Source organism: Narcine bancroftii, chromosome 2, assembly GCF_036971445.1.
Source record: "Narcine bancroftii isolate sNarBan1 chromosome 2, sNarBan1.hap1, whole genome shotgun sequence".
Classification (NCBI taxonomy): domain Eukaryota; kingdom Metazoa; phylum Chordata; class Chondrichthyes; order Torpediniformes; family Narcinidae; genus Narcine; species Narcine bancroftii.
In genome coordinates, this window is record NC_091470.1 from 42,878,936 (window position 1) to 42,900,893 (window position 21,958).

At 37.0% G+C, this 21,958-nt stretch overlaps 1 protein-coding gene across 4 annotated transcripts in view; it reads right to left on the reverse strand.

The window, feature by feature from the left end:
• Positions 1-21,958, reverse strand: part of LOC138753443 (ena/VASP-like protein) — a 161,120-nt gene that overhangs the window by 89,110 nt on the left and 50,052 nt on the right. For 2 of the 4 annotated variants that reach the window (XM_069916444.1, XM_069916446.1), the window contains one exon: positions 8,898-8,968. The exons of 1 other annotated variant lie outside the window; for it this stretch is intronic. In XM_069916444.1, the coding sequence (XP_069772545.1) occupies positions 8,898-8,968 (71 nt within the window). Of the gene's footprint in view, positions 1-8,221; positions 8,358-8,897; positions 8,969-21,958 lie in introns of those variants that run through there. One more of the 4 variants, XM_069916445.1, reaches the window with a different exon arrangement.

The following is a 21,958-nucleotide window of genomic DNA, read 5'->3' on the forward strand; positions in this document are numbered from 1 at the left end:
AATTTAATTTGTTAAACATCATTATTAACCTGGCTCTTCCAAGTGGTTATACAATTTTCTGTTTTATAATTGTGTTCAGTTTCTTAAAATAAATTGAACATAATGTTCAAAAACATTTTAGCAAGGCTGTGGAGGTAGGGTCTTTAACTACACATTGAGACTCTTGTTTAAAAACTCCCTAGTCTGAAAATTTAACTCTGAAGTCATAATTCCTTGAAGTGTAATCTTCTACTTACCATTTCCAGTATCAGACAAATTGAACTTGTAGAAGCGGGGAAATATTTTTGATGTATTTTCTAGGAATGAATTACCAACTGTTTAATCAATAGTAATATGAGAAGCAAAAGCTGTAGAGTGCCTGAATCGATCCTTGTTTGTTCTCTAATCTTCACACAGTACTGGGAGAGACTGACAATGCTGAATAACATCACTGTCACATCAGCGTGGACTGCTGCAAAGTTGAAACATCTTTAAATGAAAGTTATATTAATTATATAAAATAAAAAGCAAAGATACAAGCTATTTGGTTCAACTAGTTCATACTAGCTTTTTTTTAAAATTTAGGCCTCGTGCCTTCCTTTCTCATTAAACTCTTATCAGTGTACCTCTTATATCCTTCATATGTTGTGGTTTCTCTGACCATCAATACTTCCAGCATGTATCATATTCTCAACATCTTAGCAAAGAATCTTTTATTTCAGAAGTGCCCATCTTATATTGATAATATCTGGCTTTGACCTCTCGCTTTCCATTTCTACTCATAGAAACACAGGAAAAGAGAAGTAGAAATAGACCATTCACCCCTACAAGCCTGTTAGTCTTAGTATCGTATTCCTGCTCTTAGCTCCTAATGAGGGCAGCAAGGTTAGCACAACACTGTTACAGAGCCAATGATTGAGATTTGAATTCCATGCTATCTGTAAGGAGTTTGTACATTCTCCCAATGTCTGGGTGGGTTTCCTCCAGGTGCTCCAGTTTCCTCCCACCATTCAAAATGTACTGGGGATTGTAGATCAATTGGGGGGGTATGAGTTTGTGGGCTGAAAGGGCCTGTTACCATACTGTATGTCTAATTTTTTTTTAATTGTGTCTATTTAGCTTGTTCTTAAATATATTCACCTTTTTCTTAAATACATTAGGATTGCCACCTAATTAGTCTCCTTGTAATTGGTCAAAGTGGGGAAATGATAGCCTCAGCATCATTCCATTACAAGTTGAAATTTCACAAGAGTTCTACCTCAGAAGGCTCATTTGAAGACTTTTGTGATCACCCTGCTCCAACACAATAAACAGATGAGACACCATTCTGTACTCCACTTCAAAACAGTCTTGGGTGGGCAAGTGATGCATTAGGTCAGTCATGTAGGAAGCATCAACATCTCTCTCACATTTACCTCCATGTATTTCTAATAGGTGTTCAAGTTCAAGTTTATTGTCAGATGTAACAAGGTGTAATGAGAAAGTTTGTTCTGAGGGCAGGTCAACTAAACATCTAGATAGGTGTTAATGAATGTTGTTTCCCTTTGCCTTGATTCCTTGGGTAAAACTCACAGGGAGAGTGAGCTCTGGTGCCATGAATGCTGCATGGGTATAATGATCCCAGACAAACTGCAGTGTGGAAGTGATATATATTCCTCTTGGTGGTTCAACTTTCAGGTGGATCCTTCAATGTAACATGCTTGTACACAATCATTCCTTGTGCCATTGAGAAACCTGATCTCCAGAAAATCTTTGGACTCTGAGGGATCCAAGGCAATTTATTGAGTTGTGATGGGATGATTGTGTTCCTTCTATAGTGACCCGACTATGATTCGATGACTCATTTATTATTCACACCACAACTGAATTTAAACTAACTTTTACGATTTTTTTTATATTGTATACCCAAAGGTGGAATTTTGGTTTGTTGCAAAATTACCATATTGTTGAAAAAACTCAGAGGTTTCTTTAATGTTCTTTAGTGAGTAGAACCTGGCCACACTTACCCTCCAACACTGTCTGGAGCATGCATCACTTAGAAGCCAAATATTCGGATTAGATTTTAACACCATCTGAAGAGACTATAAGCCATAAAGACATTAAAATATATAGTTACATGGCTAAATAGCTTTGGAGCAATTAGAAATGCCGGAATTGAAAAATAAATTAGCTACATCTTGAAGAGTAAATTTCTCAAATTTATGTACCTGTCCAAATCAGAAACTACCAGAGAAGTACAAGCACCAGTAACCTACTGATCAATGACCTTTTCACAGCTGATCATGTTAATATTTAAGATATAATTTAAATATGAATATTTAAGATTTTACATTTTTTTAAAAATGTGGATATGCAGCATCCTAACTGGTCCTTTTGGCTCACGAGCCTGTGCCACCCAAATACACCAAGTGACCTACAAACCCCTGTATGTTTTTGGAGGATGGGAGGAAACCGGAGCACCCAGAGGAAGCCCACACAGACACAGGGAGAATGTACAAATTCTTTACACACAGCACAGGATTAAAACCCAGGATGCTGGCTTTGTAATAGCGTGGTGCTAACCGCTACGCTTAATTGTGCTACCTACACTACACTAAATTGCATCTATTTGTTGCAAGTAAGAAATCGATGCAAGTTAATATTCCAACAAGAATTGTGCATTTTTGCTGGAAATTATTCTTCTATTTCAGTGATATAAATGTTTTGGAAGCAGCATCCTTAAATAAAAACATATGAATCCAGTGGGAATGAAGCAAGAGTTCTTAACTTCATTCTCCATAGAACATGTTTGAGAGGAATGGAATTTTAGGCCTAGAAATTTAAAAAGTCATGTAAAGGTATGTTAAATGTAGAATTCATAGTGGGCCAACAAGTCAGGACTTGTGGCTGCAAAATTTTCTTGTGCACAAAGTTTAATTATTGTTAGCTGTAGGACAGGCATTGCTTCATTAATGCACTCTAAAAACGTTCTTCCAGTTGCTGTGCTATTGTAGAGTGAGTGGAGGAAAGCAGTTGGTGTCAGGTTGAACAGAGTCAAACTGAACATCTGCCAGGCAAGGACAAATTGGACTGTCAATCAAGAGGTGATGGGTGTCTTAATAGTCAGAGGATGCACTGGAATTGGGACATGATCAGATTGGGGATGGGTAAGGTGGTCAGGGTTCCAGCTTGGTTAAATAGAGGCAAGAAACATTGGAAAAGAACTATTGTTACATTTAGCCGACCATCTGAAATTAGACCCCAGCACTGCTCAGACTAAAATATCTTCATGTATGCTTCTGCATGAATGGCTCGTCCCTTTGGATCTCATTATGTTTATCTGTCTGCCTTGGACTGTTAGCAAATAAAAGATCCTAAAAGAAGAATGTGGATTTTTAAATCAATATGTTAGATTCCTGCTTCTGGGGCTTTGAATAAAATTCTATATGATAGCCTATGTTAACATTAAACAGCACATCATTTATAGACTATGAATTTTATGATATTTCCAAGTGGCCCAAAACTAGGATGCCAAATTAATAAATTAATATATAGCATTAATTGACTTAACTGTATTTCCCTCTTGTCATTTTCTAATAGTTTCTAAAAACTGAGCAAAAAAACCCACAATTTTATGCTCCAAAACACAATGCCAATGTGTGCAGATGCATATCCGGGACTTGCTTTTGAAAGCACAGCATTTTTATATTAAAGAGTGCAAAAGGAAACCACATTGCTGAGGCTTTTCTGCAATAGCTGCAATTGGTTGAATGGGGGCTAAGCAACAGTTCAAAATTCTGCAGCAAAACAATTTCTCCAACTTTTACTGCATTCAACTTTAAATGTTATAGAATTCTAATTTTAACTGGGAGATTAATTGAAATGCTGAGGCATGAATTAATATGCTTACTTTCGTATGTTTATTTTCAGCTTGTTCTTGTGATGTACTTTATTAAGAATACAGAAGCAATTAAATAGTTTTTCAAAAAAGAAAATTCATAATCCAGGAAACATTTCTGGTACTCGGAATAGGCTACCTTGGGGCATCCAGATAAATACCTGAATATGCAGGAAATAGAAGGAATATTAGCATCATGTACAGCACAGATATCTTGAGCCAAATAGCATGTCCTTCTGCTGCACATTTCTAGGTTTTATGTTCAATTTGGACTTAACCTACATTCATGAATTGTCTATGGTTAAGTCAGGACAGAGAAATTTTCCCTCAACATACATATATTGAGGAAGTTACAGAAATAGATTTAGAATATGTAGCTTCCATTGAGTAATAGAGGTGTACAGCTCAATAAAGTGCTACCTAGAACCAAAGTAAAATAAAGAATGTGTGACTGATATCTGTAGCAAATGAATATATTATGGACAATTTGCACAGTACTTGGAAACATGAGAGCAATGTTCAAAAATTCACAAGACCAGATGAATTAGATATGGGAAACTATTTTTCTGCCTACAGGTCTAGAATTAAAATGTCACAATATCAGGATAAAGTTTAAGACTTTTAGTACTGAGATGAGGAAAAATTTCTTCACCCAAAAGGTAGTGAATTTATGGAATACACTACTACAGAAGGCAGTGAACTTCAAGAGACTGAATCCATTTCTAATTCCACACACAAAAGGCATCAAGTAGTATGGAGATGGCATGAAAATAATGGTATTCAGGTAGAGGATCAGCATTGATTGCATTTAATGATGTATTGAGCTTGAAGATCATACTCCTACTTCCATTTTCTATGTTTCTAAATAATTGCACCGTTTGCCCTCTTTGGCCAGTGATCAATGAGTAGAAAATGAAAGTACTCATGATCAAAAACTGCTCCTCTATTGCCCTTGAATTAATTGGCATGGGTGAACCATTCAGGCTTGCAATGATGTCCAATATTGAAGTGAAATAATTTTTACAAAAGTGAGGCTCCTTAATAATACTTTTATAATTCCTTCCACACTGTAGAAAATTTATTCATAGAAAAGACAGTGGGGGTGGGGGGTTAGTGGCAGTGCTGAGTGGGGTGGGGGGTAGTGGCAGTGCTGAGAGGGGGTAGTGGCAGCTCTGAACAGGGGGATAAGTGGCAGCACTGAGCAGGATGGTTAGAGGTGGCGCTGAGCAGGGGGTAATGGCTGTGCTGAGTGGGGGGTACTGGCAGCATTGAGCGGGGGAGTAGTGGCGGTGCGAAGCAAGGGGTAGTGACGCCAGTACAACTTGGTGGTTACTGAAACAAACTCTCATGAGATCTGGCCAGAAAATTACTGCCCTGGCTTCTTCATTAAACTTTGCAGCAGACTGAATAATAACAAGACTTGAGCATTTGGAATGCTCTCTTTTCCCTCACCGCCCCCTTGGATCTTTCCACTATCCACAGGGGGACAGCAGCACCCACTTTGGGAATCACTATGTTAGCTCAACATATTTCTTTAAATTACTTATTTGCGCCACACAAGGAAGCCATTGAGCTCATCGGATCCACAACCGATATTAGAAGACGATTACATCAGTCCTAACCCTGTCTCCGTGTCCCTACGACTTATTCACTCTCAGATCATCAACTCCCCTGCAAGACTTGCTGAGTTCAGCCAACATTTTTGAGTTTTTACTACAATTACAGCGTCTGCAGACTTTCATGTTTCAATCAACTCTCCTTTAGTTCTTTTGGCATTTTTGGAAGGAAACCAAAGTACATTGTTACAGGGCAAAAATGCAAACTCTACACAGATGGAGAGTAACTAGGTCTAGGATCAAAACCAGGTGCCTGAAGCTGTGAAGCAGCAGCATTCATTGCTGTGCCATCATGTTACTTTTCATCATGAAACTGTCTTCAAACCTGAAGGATTTTTTTTCACATCAAATTATTCAAGATAAAATGTATTTTTTATTATGCTGGTATAAAATGAGTAAGTTGATACACTATTTTGCTCTTTTATATTAATATTGAGTTAATATTAACACTAAAAATATTTCAGAAACCTATTAGTTTTGATCAGGCAAAACATCATGTGTGATTTTACATGGTAACAAAGTCAAATTCTGGAATTATACCACAGCATCTGGTTATATATTTCTAAACACAATACAAGTACACCAAATAAAGCCAGAGTATGAGGACAGCAAAATGTTCAAGGCTCCTTTTATTGTCACACAATAATACTTAAAAATGTAATGTATGATATACTTTAACTTCTGTCTGCTGTAGGGAAAACAAAGAGTTGTCATGAGCATTTCCTGGTGGCCTAACATTAAGAGAAGGAGAAGCAAAAAGGAGAATCTTCAGAGACTCTAAGAGTTTGTGGATTTGCCTTCAGCAATCCCTCAACCTCTGCATCCATACTGACTTCTGTTTAATCCAAGGACAGGAAGAGCTCCAGGTCCAATCCTACGATATGATTCAGAAGTCTTCATCGCTGAGGCCCTTTGGGAATCCTTTCTTGCCTTCAACGCCCTCTCGAATGCCAGTTCCAATACTTGATTCCCATGAGCCAATATCCAGCAGCCTGCAGCCTGGAAAGGTCCTTTGACTGAGTCGCCAGCAGCCAGCGGTGGCTGTGAGACCTTCAGCTGCAAGTCACTAGCAGCCTGCAAGCCTGTGGGGATCCCTCAGCTGTTGAGCCCCTCGATGGTCCACTGCTGTGGATACCTTCCTATAGGGTCGTTGCCTATGCTCCCAAAAGGCTGACTTTGTGAGATAAGTGTAGGATGAAGCTGGGAAGGACATAAAAGACTTCAGCTGCCCACAATATTTTTTTTAATAACTTGGAGAAATCCAGCTCCTCTATTTCTGCAGAAATGTTACCTTCATAAAGATTTAGGCTATTTCTTCAGGATCTTCTACTTTTCTTTTTTGGGCCACTATAAACATGTGGAGGTTTCAGGGTGTAGGGACCATTATTTGGAAATCATTTTCGCATCAGCAGCTCTCAACTACCATGAAGATTCTGAGTGTAGCAATGTTTATTCCAAACCAATGCCTTTGGAATCTAAAGGATGTCAACTTCCCAACGTAGCAGCAAGAACGCCTTTAGTGAAGATCAAAGATGAGGGACAATAACTCCACATGTTTCTTTCTAATCTTCATTTTTAAAACTTTCAAGGTGATATTAGATTTTCCCATTAATGTACAAAATTATTTCCTGTCAAAGTAATAGAGTTAAATGTAAAACCTCTGGAACTGATGAAAATATTGGTTTCTCGGTAATTGTAGAGTAACAATCTATTTGTTATACACTTATTTTCAACATACAAAATAGTCCATTTCAATAAATTGTATGAATCAACTTATTTTTTGCATTGTCCAAGAACACTGCATTCAACAGTAATTAGATTGATTCAATAATTCTATTAGCGAATATTAAATATGTCCACTGTGTTTATGCATTCATTTATTAAAGAATTAAGCTTTTTGATAACTTAAAACATCAGCATAAACCTGTTTTTTTGACATTGCTTCAAATTGATGAAGTTGTGTCCAAAACCTGGTTGGTAGTGGTAAGAAATGTCTGAATCAAATGCAAATTCTACATCTGCAAAATTGTGGCAAACTAAAGACCCTGACGAGTAGGCAGGAAATATCTTTTTTCCTTTGATTTTCAATGTGTCTTTAAACATATTGCCACATTATGGGCACATTTTCAGATCCAAGAAATGTTCAGGACTAAAGGATTCACTCATCACTCATGCTTGAGTATTAATGTGTATGTGGTTGAAAAATATTTTCTTCTTTGACTGTTTCTATGTCCATTTGATGAAGTTTGTCCCAACACAGTACAATTATTTTATCTATTTCTGTCTCAGTCATATGCATTCAACCTAGCACAGAGCCACACGAGAGCAGTCTGGAGGATACTCAGATCTAACAAAGATCAGGCTCATCAAAATAAAATAAGTGTGCATACACACATACAAAATCAATGTTTACAGAAACATGCATACAAACGCAGGCACACAAAAACACAATCCCTTAAAGATACACAATTTTGAATAAGAGCTTCATATCTGTGTTCCTGTTCATGTTGATCAATTTTGTCTTCAGTGACTTTATTCTTCATTGCCTCAACTTCATAAAATACTCAATACTGAGTCAGGATTCATAAATTGGTAGAACGCAGTCACATAGATAAAGATACACAAGATAACTGACCCAGATGACATTATAGAATTAAGCAGCTGATTAATATAGATCAGTACAGAATCTGGGAAAACTTTTGAAAAGTTAAATACTTTTATTTACAAAGTAACTTAAATATTTACTTACCCAGTTGGCGTCATGACTGAAGTTTTTTTTCTAGAGATAATTGCTTTAACTTGGATCTAATTAATACTGCATGCAATCCAGTAAGATATATTTACCACTGACTAAGCTACATGATATTTCAACTTCAAAAAGTCTCGAGAACAAAGCAGGAAAAGGAAGTACAAGAAAGCATTTCACAGGATGTTAAGCTTATTTAACGAACCAAAACCTTGGTGAGGCAAAAGAAAAGGGACAGAAATTCAGTCAGGCCCTTTACTAGTTGGAATTACACTGCATCTATATTTCCAAACGTGGACATAGAATCATTGGATTCCTGCACTTGTCATTTGTCATATGATATCACCATGGTGTTTTAGTCAATTCTGGCTGATCTTTTTTGTATTAATTACATTTTTGTAAAGTTGGCAGTTATCTATGCTTTCTCAAAACAACTTAACAAACAGTTGCTATTCCTGATTACCTTTCCGTTGGACTTCTGCCCTTTTCTTGCTATTCATTATTTTTCAGCATTTGCAATTTTTCTTGTTAACAAACAATGAGAATTATAAAGATACACAAGTGCAAAAAAACTGGGTAACTATATGATTTTTAGATCTATTCCTTCAACATTAATGGAGTCTATTTCCTCCACATTCAAATAAACAAAGAGACCCTATGTAGTACAAGTAATACTCACGGATACATATGCAATATACGTGATGAAGGAAAAGCTGAAAACGTTGGGGTTGCTAAATTGTCAGGCAGAATCTATGGATGAAAAGAAATTTTAACGTTTATGATCAATGACTCTTCATCAAAATTGTTCAATTGAAAAAACAAGCTGATTGCAGAGATGGAGAGAGAGAGAGAGAGAGAGAGAATAAAGGAATAAAAACAACACTGGAGGTCATCAGCTGGTCAAGAAGCATCCTGTTGCAGAGTCTTAACCCAAAATAATGGCATACACCTTTTGCCTGCACATAGTAGATGGTTCGTGACACACTGAATTTTTCAAACATCCTGTTCTTTATTCTTGAACGCAACATTTGTAATCCCCTTTGTCTTCATATTGAGAATAAAAGAACATCAGTCATGGGGTGGAGACTGAGGTTGTCTGGATGACAATTCCTCTCCGTGAAGTATAAGAGAAATATAATTAAAGGCAGATGAATGCAAAAAATTGATTTAAAAAAAAAAGCTGGGACTGCATGATGAAAAACAAAATAGTTCGTGGAAATCTAAAGATTAAATTTCCTTGAGGAACAAGTTCAGATAACCATACCATCCTGTCAGATCTAGTGAGTTCTGATGCAAAGTCATCACCTGTGATTATAAGCCCAATCTCTTCTCAAAACCTATTGAACAAGTCCATCACTTGCTGGTTTTATGTGACATTTCCAGTATCTGCAGTTTATTGCCTTTTAATGAATGGGTGCAAATAATCTGGAAATCAGAAGATTATGGCCCGAACTTCACCATAAAATCTTTTCTGTTAAATCCATTCATGGGATTCAAACATCATTGGCAAGGCCTGAATTTACTGTACTTCACCAATTATTCTAGAGTTGGTGATAGTCAGACATCATCTTGAATCATTCATTTATTTCTCAGCTGTTGTGGACAGAGTCTTTCAAGATTTAGACCCATCAAATTACATTTCAAAATCAAGATGACATACAACTTATAGAGAAGCTGCAAGTAGTGGTCACCTGCTACAATTGTCTTTCCAGGAGGTACGATTGAAATAATGATAGTTCATTTTGTAGATAGTGCATTCTGAAATGACTGCAACTCTTATGGAGAAAATGCATGCTTCAGTGAGTGAATGGGATGCTAATAAAGGACATGGATCTATCCTAGCTGCTGTTGATCTCGAATGTAGTTTGAGCTATAATTATACTGGAAAGTTGAAAACATTCTAGTATATTTCTAGCATGCATTATGGATGGTAGAGTTGCAGCAGCTAAATGGAGCCAGGAAGAATGAGACCAGTAGTCAATGGGCTCGTTTGCATTCCAGTTGTTTATTGAAACTTCCCGCAATGCACCTTGTAAAGCTACGGTGAGTCCCACCCTTGCGCTGGAAATGATGTCATGACATTGCCCCATATGGATGCAGGCCTAACCCGGCCAACAGAAAAGACGGCCCCGGCGGTGCAATCTTGACACAGCTGTTCTGCTAATGTGACCGTAACATGTGAAGCCGCTTCGTTTGCCGTCTGTGATGTGTACCACCACAGTAGAAAGGTTTTCAAATGTCAAGAGGTGAGGCATTCATTATAAAATGCACCACCGCCAACCTCTCATTTGCCACTGTATTTATGAAGCTGAATGTGTAGAGTTTCCGCAAGTTATAATTCTCAATATATTGATGATCAAAATCTTTGGGATAGAGGTCCCGTTGAATGTCAATAGTGATGGTTAGGCTCTCTCTTGTTAGGGATGGACATCATCTGGCACTTTTGTGTTATGAATGCTTCTTGCCACTTATGACCACATGCCTGAATGGGTCCAGATCTTGTTGCATACAGATATGAAATCCTTAATTCATTTGCCAAGGTGTTGAACATTTATATAATCATCAGGTAAACACCCCCACTTCAGACTTAAAGATGAAAGTTGAATTAGCAGTGATGCCCAGACGTGAAAGATGAATGTCTTCCAACAACCATAGCTATCTCTTTTGTTGAAATTACATAAATAACCGCTGTCATGAATTTCAACCAAAAAGAAATATAAAAATGAAGAGTGATGGGTCTAGAACTGTTATTTCAATATTTTAAATTATGTTCCTTTTCTACATGAATGACAACTCCTTTTTCTATCTAGGTCTGCCACTTTATAATTATGTTCTTAGCTTAAATTCTGCCAAAGTTTTAATGTATGAGATGGTTTGGTTAGTTTATTTTCACATGTTCATGAATTGGGTCTTATTCAAGAACAAAGAGCCATGTTCACAAAATAGCTGGACTACTAACAAAGAACAAGATGAAATATGAAGATATTCAACTCTGGATGTAGAGTGAAAACATTCAGCACTGGAACTAGTCATTACCTGTCAATAGAACATGGACATAGAACATTATAACACAGAACAGGTTCTTCAGTCCATGATGTTGTGCCAACCTATATGATAAACCTAATCAATAGACCAACCTTCCCTAACTCACACCCAGAACCCTCTATTTTTCTTGCATCCATGTGCCTGTCTCTCTTCTTCTTTCTTTGGCTTGGCTTCGCGGACGAAGATTTATGGAGGGGTAATGTCCACGTCAGCTGCAGGCACGTTTGTGGCTGACAAGTCCGATGCGGGACAGGCAGGCACGGTTGCAGGGGAAAATTGGCTGGTTGGGGTTGGGTGTTGGGTTTTTCCTCCTTTGCCTTTTGTCAGTGAGGTGGGCTCTGCGGTCTTCTTCAAAGGAGGTTGCTGCCCGCCGAACTGTGAGGCGCCAAGATGCACGGTTTGAGGCGACATCAGCCCGCTGGCGGTGGTCAATGTGGCAGGCACCAAGAGATTTCTTTAGGCAGTCCTTGTACCTCTTCTTTGGTGCACCTCTGTCACGGTGGCCAGTGGAGAGCTCGCCATAGAACACGATCTTGGGAAGGCGATGGTCCTCCATTCTGGAGATGTGACCCACCCAGCGCAGTTGGATCTTCAGCAGCGTGGATTCTTTTACCTCCACCACAATCCCTGGCAATGGACTCCAGCACCCACTACTCCCTGTATAAAAAATGTACCTCTGAAACTTCTCCTAAAATTTCCTTCCCTCACTTTGCCCCACAGCTGCCCTCTGGTGTGTGCTACTCTAGCCCTGGGAAAAAGGTGCTGACTGTCCACCCTATCTACACCTCTCATAATCTTGTAGACCTTTATTGTCACCTCTTAACTTTTTGACTCTGCTAACCTCACCTCATAAGACAATTTTCCAATCTAGGCAACATCCTGGTAAATCTCCTCTGCCCCCTCTCCATAACTTCCACACCCTTTCTGTAATGAGGTGACCAGATCTGAACACAATATTCCAAGTGTGTCTAACCAGAGTTTTATAGAACTGCAATATTACTTCGCAGCTCTTGAACTCAATCCCCCAACTATCGGAGGCCAGTATATCATAAAACTTCCCTATTAACCTATGCGGGAACTTGGAGAGATCTATGGATTTGGACTGCAAGGTCCCTCTGTTTTTTCACACTGTGAAGAATTCAGCCATTAGCCATGGACTCTTTCTTCATGTTTGATCTTCCAAAATGCATCATTTCACACTCATCCAGATTGAACTCCATCTGCCACTTTTCTGCCCAACTCTTCATCCTTGCTATATCCTGCAGTAACCTATGACAACCTTCTACACTAACCACTTCTACACCTCCACCTTCATGTTGGGAAGCTAAACAAGTTAAAAATTCAGGTATTCCTTTGGCACAAAAATTACAGATGATCAACTTTTAAAAAGAAATTGAACAAAGACACACAGCTACAATATGAGATAGGAAATAATTGAGTATTATTAGAAGGACAAAAACAAAAGATTGTAAAATGTCTTCTGTGATATTATAGATGACATACAGAAAGTTAATTAAGGGCATTTATACATATGGTAAATATAAAGAGCCAAAGCAGTAAAGTGTTATATTAACCATAAAAAATTCTATATGGGAAAGTCACATGTTTCTCTTGATCTTTGCCCAATCACAGACCTTTCCTTTATCCACCTCTCTCTCTCTCTTTGAACATGGGAATACTTAAGGTGGATGTGCCCAGAAGTATTGAACTGCACGTTTCACAAACATTTCTACGACTGATTCCCCCTGCATTGAATTCGCCCATCGTTATTGAATGAAGATCTACTGGGACCAAAGCCTGAAGAGGGTGCACAAAATCAGTGAACCGGTGTGGACTCGAAAGGCCAACACGGCCTGTTTCCGCTCCGTAAATGGTTATATGGATCCTAGACCAAAAAGTATCTTCTCACTTTATGTAAATGATAACCTTTTTTTATACTTTTTCCATTACATCACTCTCAAACTCTGAATTTGGTAAGTATCAAACACCTGCATTCTATCTGGAGGAGTAACCCAGGTTATGTATTACTTTTTATGATCTCACTTGTCTTTGTTCTAACCAAGATAAAGGTAATTTCGAAGATTAACAACAATTTTGCAGTTGGAACACTCTGATCTCAATGTCAACTTTCATAATTTCATTTTGCATTTTTTTGGCTTAAGATGGTAATATTGGGTGGCCGATGGGAGGGGGTGGGAACAGGAAGGGAACAAAATGGTTGACACTTTGAGGGACTCAGCTCAATGCGTTAACAACAATTTAGGTTTTGCTCCCACTGCAGAAGACTTCAGTAACTCTGTAAGCCTATGCCAATTTCAGAATTATACACCATTCTCTATGTTTTTGGACAGCATAAAATGAAAATACAGAAAGTCTGGGCCCAGGGCTGGTTAAAGGGTTTGTTATTGGGATATTTTGATGAGACACTGCCATAAACGAAAGCCTGATTGGGGCCAGTTGATTAGGAGGGAGGAGAAACAAAGAATGCACAGAGGTTGGGTCAGCGGTATATAGACTGGCAACACAGTGAAAGTCATTGATTTGAAATATTAATTCTGTTTCTCTCTTTTCATGAATCCCTCTGACATTCATCATGTTTCCGTTATTTCTAGTTTTAATTTCAGATTTCCAGCATCTGCAGTTATTCATGGTTCTGGAAAATTCAAAACAACTAGATTTGAGTCAACATTCAAGTAAAACTCTTGAATCAGGTACCACATGCTCCTTGCTGGTTAGCACTAAAATACAGAGTAGGGATAAGCTAGAGGTGAAGCATCATCGATCTGATCGCCTACTCTGTTACTGGACTAGCCATTATATCCAATGAAAATGTACTAATATACTGAATACAAAATGAACTTCACCAGTCTCAATTGAAGTACCCTATTCATTGAAACAGAGCAAAAAGGTAAATTTGACAAATTATTTCTTTATCTTTCTTCACATTAATGATTTTAATTAATATTTAGGACTTTAAGGTACTTCTTTTTGGATTTTCAAACATTACCTTTTAAATTATTTAAATCTATTTAAATAAACTGATTGAATTATGTTACCCACTTTGATGACCATCTTATATCTTGATCAAGATAGATTGAGTGGGTGGACATCGTAGACAGCAAGTTCAAGCACCAAGTCAGATCAAGTATGATCCAACAGTTATCAATCAACTCCTCACTTAGCGGTCAACTGTTGCAGAGAAAGATTGCTGCAATCTGTCAATGAAGCTGTAAAGCAGTACGGGATCATGAAAATCAGATATGATGCCTGAGACAATTACGAATTCATCAACCATTGAAGTAGGCAATATAATTCATATTTTAAAAAAAGCCAAGAATTTAAATGTTTTAAAAATTTAGACATACAGAATGGTAACAGGCCACTTCGGCCCACGAGTCTGTTCCACCCAATTTACACCCCACTAACTTACACCCCATTAACCTACACCCCTGGTACAGTGGAAGGAAACCAAACCCCACAGAGAAAACACACCCAGACACGGGGAGAATGTGTACACTCCTTACAGCCTGTGTAGGATTTGAACCCCAGTCCGGTGTCTCAATCACTGGTGCTCTAAAGGCACTGCACAAACTGCTATGCCAACTGTGCCACCCAAATTAGACAGGAAACTCCATAATATTAGCATCAGTAAACCACAAATTGACAGTTTCATTAAAGACTAACTTACAATTGATGAGAACACTTGAATGCACCAATTCTGGTTATCACCAACCACAGAGGTGATTCCAACTAGGGAAGAAGTCTGAATTCATTTTTACAAAATTTAAAAAAATATATCTATATCTTCCTTTTTGTCAGAGTGTCTATCTTGTTTTGAAAATCTTTGTTGGGTTGCTTTGATTGGATATTTAATTAACATCTTGAGCATCTTAATTCATTTCTCATTTTTCAGATCAAACTAATGAACACCAAATTAAAGGATTCATTAATTAGTCTATGATCTAATCTTACAACAAGTGAAATAAATCAGCTCTTATTCACATTTTGAATGATTTTATTTGGTCATCATCTGAAACTTTTTTTAATAACAATGTCAATCCTAGTTTCAAATATGGAATCATTATAATATCATATCGCTTGGTTCTGTTTGACAGTACATATTTAAATTTCCACTTAACTAAATTATAAACAAAAGAAAACTCCCCTGTCTTAAACAAATTGCAACTATGACAATCTTCATGTAAGCAGAATTATTACAATGCAGAAGGAAGCCAGCCAACCTTTTGACATTATGCCATCCTGGTAGAGCAAACTAATCTGTTCCATTCCCCTTGGTCTTTTACCAACACCTTGTAAATATTTCAACCTTTAAATATTTATCTAATTAACTTATGAAAGCAATACTTTGAGGCAATGTATTGATTAGTCACTTTACAAATATAAAAAAAGTATTTATCACTTCACTCATGACTCTTTTGGAAATTATTTAAAATCTGGTTTCTTCAGTTCTTGTTATTTCTGCTAATAGAACTATATCTCCATTTACCCAATCTAGACCTAACATAATTGTGTACATCTTCATTAATCCCCCTCATCCTTTGCTCTAACATAAATAATTCAAGATGATTATTAAAACTGCAATTTGTCTTGCAGGGAATGATAAAAGTAAATCTTTTTTTAAGACAAAATTCTGCTGGTATTGGAAATGTAAAATAAAATTTAAAAAAACTAGAACAACTCATCAGGAACTGTAGAGAGAGAAACATGTTCATAATAACATATTTATTTAGAATTTTGTTTATTTTTTAATGCTGATTTGAACAATTGGGTGAAAGTAGTCAAACTTAAATTGTCTTGAATTATTTTGGGGCATCTTAATATAGCTAGGGATGTAAATAGTCAGATTGAAGTTATGCTTGACAACTCGTCACTCTGGCAGGGCATAGTACCCACCTGCTTCAAATAGGCCTCAAACATACCAGTGCCCAAAAAGAGTGAGGTAACCTACCTAAATGACTACCCACCAGTGGCACTCACATCCAGTGATGAAATGTTTTGAAAGGCTAGTGTTGAAGCATATATCAGTTCCTGTCTGAATCATGACATGGATCTGTTCCAATTTGCCTACTGCAGCAACAGGTCTCATTGGCTCTAACCAAAGTCCTGCTTTTTATCGACTACAGTTCACCATTCAATTCCTCAAAACTGATCAGCAAACTCCAACATCTGTGTAATTGGATCCTGGATTTTCTCACCTCCAGACCCCAGTTCATGAGGTTTGGGAAGAACATCTCCCCCATTATCTCCATATGTACTGGAGTACCACAGGGCTGCGTAATTAGTTCAACTTGCTCTACACCTATGACTATGAGGCTCAGTACAGCAGCAACACCATCTACAAATTCACTGATGATGCCATGTTGTATGTTGCATAAAAAGAGGTGATGAGGTGATGAGTTCAAGAACAGTTTCTTTCCAACACCTATCTGACTCTTGAATCTCCCTTTTAAACACTAATCATATATGGGTCCAACAGCACAAGACACTTTTTCTGCATGAGGATTACTGTGAATATTAATTATCTATCTTGTGTATTTACTGTATCTTTTCATTTAATTAGTTTATTAATATAGTTTTCCTTTAAAAGTACCTGTTTGGCTGTAGCAAGAATATCGGTGCATATGTAAAGTTAAAATCTTCAGTTATAAAATATATATTTCTGAGTAAAGTTACGTTATGGAATTATATTTAGTGAGGGAAGTTGTGAGCTGGATTCAGTGTCACCCAGAGACACAAAGTTGCATTCAGAAGAGAGGTCATTTATGGAGTTGACATGTCTGGAAAAAGAGAGCCATAAAGCTGAAGTGGTTTCTTAATTGAAACTCAAGAACAATGGGTGTTGGCTTAAAAGCATTTGTGTGTACACACAGCATTCTGCTGGCAGTTGTTTAAACAAGCAGGACTTTTAATTCAATAGTCTGCAGACAGTTTAGAGTCCATGGACTCATAATTCATACTTTTGAAGTGGTTCTAAGTGCCCAGAGATACTTTTAGCATATATACGTGAAGTGTCTTCAAAAAGGCCATCTCCCATGATTCATGCTTTAAATGAATCAAAGACAGAAATGATGTCATGTGTCATGTGATGAGAATTTTCAGAGAAAGATACCACTGGAACCAGAGATTTTGAGACCAAAAGAGGTTGACCATCCTGTAAAAGACAGGATTGATAAACAGTTAACTTCTAGAGAGAGAGAGATGTTCTGTATTGTGTATTTCCTTGTCATAGAAGATATGCAAAATCAGTGGCAATAAAGAAGAACCACTTCACTGTCTCTCTTGGACAAAAGAGAATAGTTTCAGGATTGAAGATACAGTAACTAGAAGAGGCACTGTTGTGTGTTATTCCAGGAAAAAGGTAACACAGAATAAGTGGCTTTTGAAATAAGGAAGACCACTTCTGACTGTCTCTTTAAGAGAAGAGATTCATCATGTGGAACACAGATTCCAAAATCTCCAAGCAAGAGAGGAAAAATCATTCATATGAAGAAACATTGCTTTGAAAAACAACTCATCAAAAGACTTATGTGTTCTAAAGAGGTCTGATGACTTGATGTTTCAAAATACTTGCTTTTGAACAACAATTTAAAGAAATTTGATGTCTCACTCTTACTCCAGAATTGCTTTTGAAGAGCAGTAAAGATTTTGAGTTTCAACGCAAAAGATTTTTGACACTGAACTTCGAAAGCAACTCTTCAGAATCAAGCTTAAATTGTAATGGTCTGGGTTTTAGCACATTTGCATGTAGCGAGGTTAAGTTTAAAGTTATGTAATGTTTTATGTTATTAATATTAAAAATGATTGATTTTGAAATATCATTGTCTGTGATATATTCCCATTGCTGCTATTTTAGTTCATAACAATATATGTAAAAAATGGTACATGATACAAAAATTTTGTTGATTTTCATGATCATTTGCCAAAATCAATAAAATCTACCTAAAAGTGTTCAGGAAGCAAAATCTACGTTATCCAGCAATTTCAGCATCGACAGAAGTGGCTTACAAAGGTTGTCTGATCATTTGCTCTTTCTACTAAGTTATTTTTATTTGCCACATGAGGATATATAAAAAAAAATGGATTCATTATTTGTTTTTTGCTGCAGACAGCACTTCTAAAATTTCAGTATAAACATATATAAAATTTGCTGGGGTACTCGAATTGAAACTCCTGATTCAGTGGCATGCAGGCTAAAATATATTTCATACATCCATACTCTGATCATCTTATATTATGATTTTGAGTTAGATGTACACATATTTCCCTTAAAATACCTTAATGCCATTTTTATTCCTTAGACTTTTGCCAAATTGCTGATTTACTCTGGATTTTTACCAATTCCTTTTTGTAGTTATCAATGATGGGTGATTTATTTTAATAGTAATGATTATTTTGTGTAAGAGTCTCAGTTTTGGTTACTTGCTACATTAATATTATGCATTCCAGATGATAAACCAAAGTGACGCAGAAATATAGCCTGGTGTCATGCTGAATGTAATGTTATAATTCGTACCAAAGCTTTTAGTTTATTTCTTCTACCAATGGAGACAGCTGATAAGTATTAATAGTTTAATCTATTTAAAATAAGTCTCTACTCAATAAGAACAATCCACAATCAAAAAGCAGCTCTACAGCAGTTGTGCTTGATTTTAAAATGCATTATTCATATTTTTCAAATCAATAAATGAAACAAATTAAATGAATGTCAAACACTATTTTAGTCATTTTTAAAACTCAAATTGTTTCAACCATGTCCTGATGTAGTCCACATGTGCTTGACTGGGTGAGCTGTTCTGTGATTTTTACAACCATTACATTTCTCTCTATTCCTCTTGACATACTGTATAATCTGACAAAATCACACCACTGTTTAATTCTGTAAAATTCAAAATTGAAGTTATTATTTCTGTAAGTTGTACCAATCATCGACTGTGACTTGTTAAATGTTTAAACCTAATAGATGAATCAGAATGCTCATATTGAACATGATTTAGCAATGTTTATGCACCATTTGTGTGGAAACTTTTGTTGATTTTGTACATTGTCCTTAGATAGCCTGCACCTTTCTTCTCAATACTATTCTAAAATATACTAAATTCTAATATATTAATTCTATATTAATTCTAATATACTATTCTAATATATTCTAAAATATACTAAAATATGTCTCAGTGCATTTGACTTTACAGACTTCCTGAAATTAAAGGTCACAATGTTGGTTTATCTCAATTATGTTTTCACAAATTTATTCATCACTATTTCTTACTCATATTCTCAAACACAATATAATAAATGTTCCATCTCCAGAAGGTTCTTCAAAATATGAAAAAGTTCTCATCATAATTTGATTATTTTAGGTTAAAATATTTACATTAGCAGTAAGTTATTTACACAATAGCACATTTCTATTGGGGCTGTCATGTGACAGCACTGTCCCCCTACCTAGACAGAGGACATATCAGTTGCCAATAAAGATTTGGTTCTGCCTCAACCATTAGGGGACAACTTGCTGTTGTATCCATGTAAATTATCTGGACTGCACTCTCTGTATTCTCTGTACTCTCTGTCTCCCTGTACTTGGGCCATGAGCTGTTGTAATTGGATTAATCCTCCTGGCACCAAGCCATTTATCCCTGTAAATGATCTGGGCTTGTCCCTCCAGCACTATAAAGGTGCCATGTGCTCTTTATTCTCTCTCTTTGCCAGCTTGGGACCACCCTGCTTCACTCCAAGCCTAGAAATGTGGAAGGGTGCTAGAGAAACTGTTGGTAAGATGTGCACTGTTAAAAGGGTTGGGAGCGTTTAATTAGTGTCCCTTTTAGCATAGAGCTGTGCCTGCACTGAGTCAAGGGGTAGTGGAGCATTGTAGTAATTTTTCCTTGATCATTGAATGCACCAGTTCATTGTAAGTGTGTGTGTATATATTTCATTCCCATGCTATTTTACCCACATTTGTTATTAATTGTCCACTATATCTTTCTCACAGCTGCTGTGAACTCTGTGTGTGTGTGTGTGCTTCATCAGTTACCATTTCCCACACTTGCCTTCTGTAAATAAAATACTTCCCCACCAAAACTGTGTCCAGAGTCCTTGCCTTTGAGACCTACAAAACTTGTTTCCTCACTACAATTAATAAATATGAACCAACAATGCTTTTCTATGTCATTTTCTGCAATTAAGAGCCATTTCAACCTCCCTTCCCAATATTATTGCCCTTAAAGCTCAGTATAAACTAACCTTTATCACCAAGATTGAAATCATCTGTTTAGCTGATTTTGCCCATACCCACTTATCTCATATGTCTCCCTCAGTTCCTAAGGCCTAGACCTGAATCAATTATTTTCTTTAGTTTTCCTCCAATTTTCTTTTAAATCTTATTAGTACACCCAATAAGTTATAACAATAGTTTGCATTAATATAGTATCATTAACACTTTTTTAAAAATCCAAAGCAGAAGTAATCAAATATCTATGCCAAGATGTGGGAAGAGATGGACAATTTACCAAGTAATGTTCACAGGAACATCTTAAAGGGATAGAATTTTAGCAAGGAATCCCAGGCTCAAGGGCCAAAGCAAATTAAAGCATAGCCACATGCCACACAGAGATTAAAACTCAGTTTGTGTAAGATTCCAAAATTTATGCCAAGTGATTCTGTAATTAGTAGAGCAGGTAAATGGAACCTTCATATTTATACCAATCTTTCTGCTAGTGTACCCCAACCAAGATATATGTCTGCATTAAAACCATATTCTCCATGCCATCTCTATTTAAATAGCAGTTTAAAGTGTCTTAAATATAGTGATTGTACCAGTCTCCACCATCTCTTGTGGCAGTTCAACCACTCTCTTCAAAACATTCCCTCTAATGCCCATGAAAACATATTCCCCTTGACTTAAATCTTTGCCTTTTTTGTTTTCATATCCCTATCATGCCGCAGAGCCCACCTCACTGTCAAAAGACAAAGGAGGAAAAACCCAACACCCAACCCCAACCCACCAATTTTCCCCTGCAACCGCTGCAACCGTACCTGCCCGTCCCGCATCGGACTTGTCAGCCACCAACAAGCCTGCAGCTGACGTGGACATTACCCCTCCATAAATCTTCGTCCGCGAAGCCAAGCCAAAGAAGATCCCTACCATGGGTAAAAGATTTTTATTATAAACCTAATCTAAGCCTCTCATATTGTCATATAACTTCCAGTTGGAAATTTACAAAATCATAAGGAGCAGAGATTACTCATATGGCTCCCACTTCCTTCTGCTCAGGTCCTTGAGCCCTAATCTTTCATCAACCCTCCATAAAAATGCACCCTCACTGACTCTGTAAACTAATGTCCATTTGAAAATATATGAAAGTGTTATATAATAAAGCTCTTCTTTCCTGCAACTTCATTCATGAACCTCCTCATTTAAGTTACCACCTTGGCTGCAGCAATAAAACAATAGAATTTGAAGTCAGAAGTGAACTGTCATCCCCTTTGTCAGTACAATGTTTCTCCCTGCTGTGGACCATCCTCCTCCAGTGGCAATTGTGGTTTAGTTATCATCTTTGAGTCGGCCATGGATTCAAGACATCAGAGAGGCCTGAAGACAACTACATGATCCTGCACAGTACTGATGTATGAGATATGGAATCTGTTCTCTTTATTGAATGGAAAAAAATCTTCTGGCAC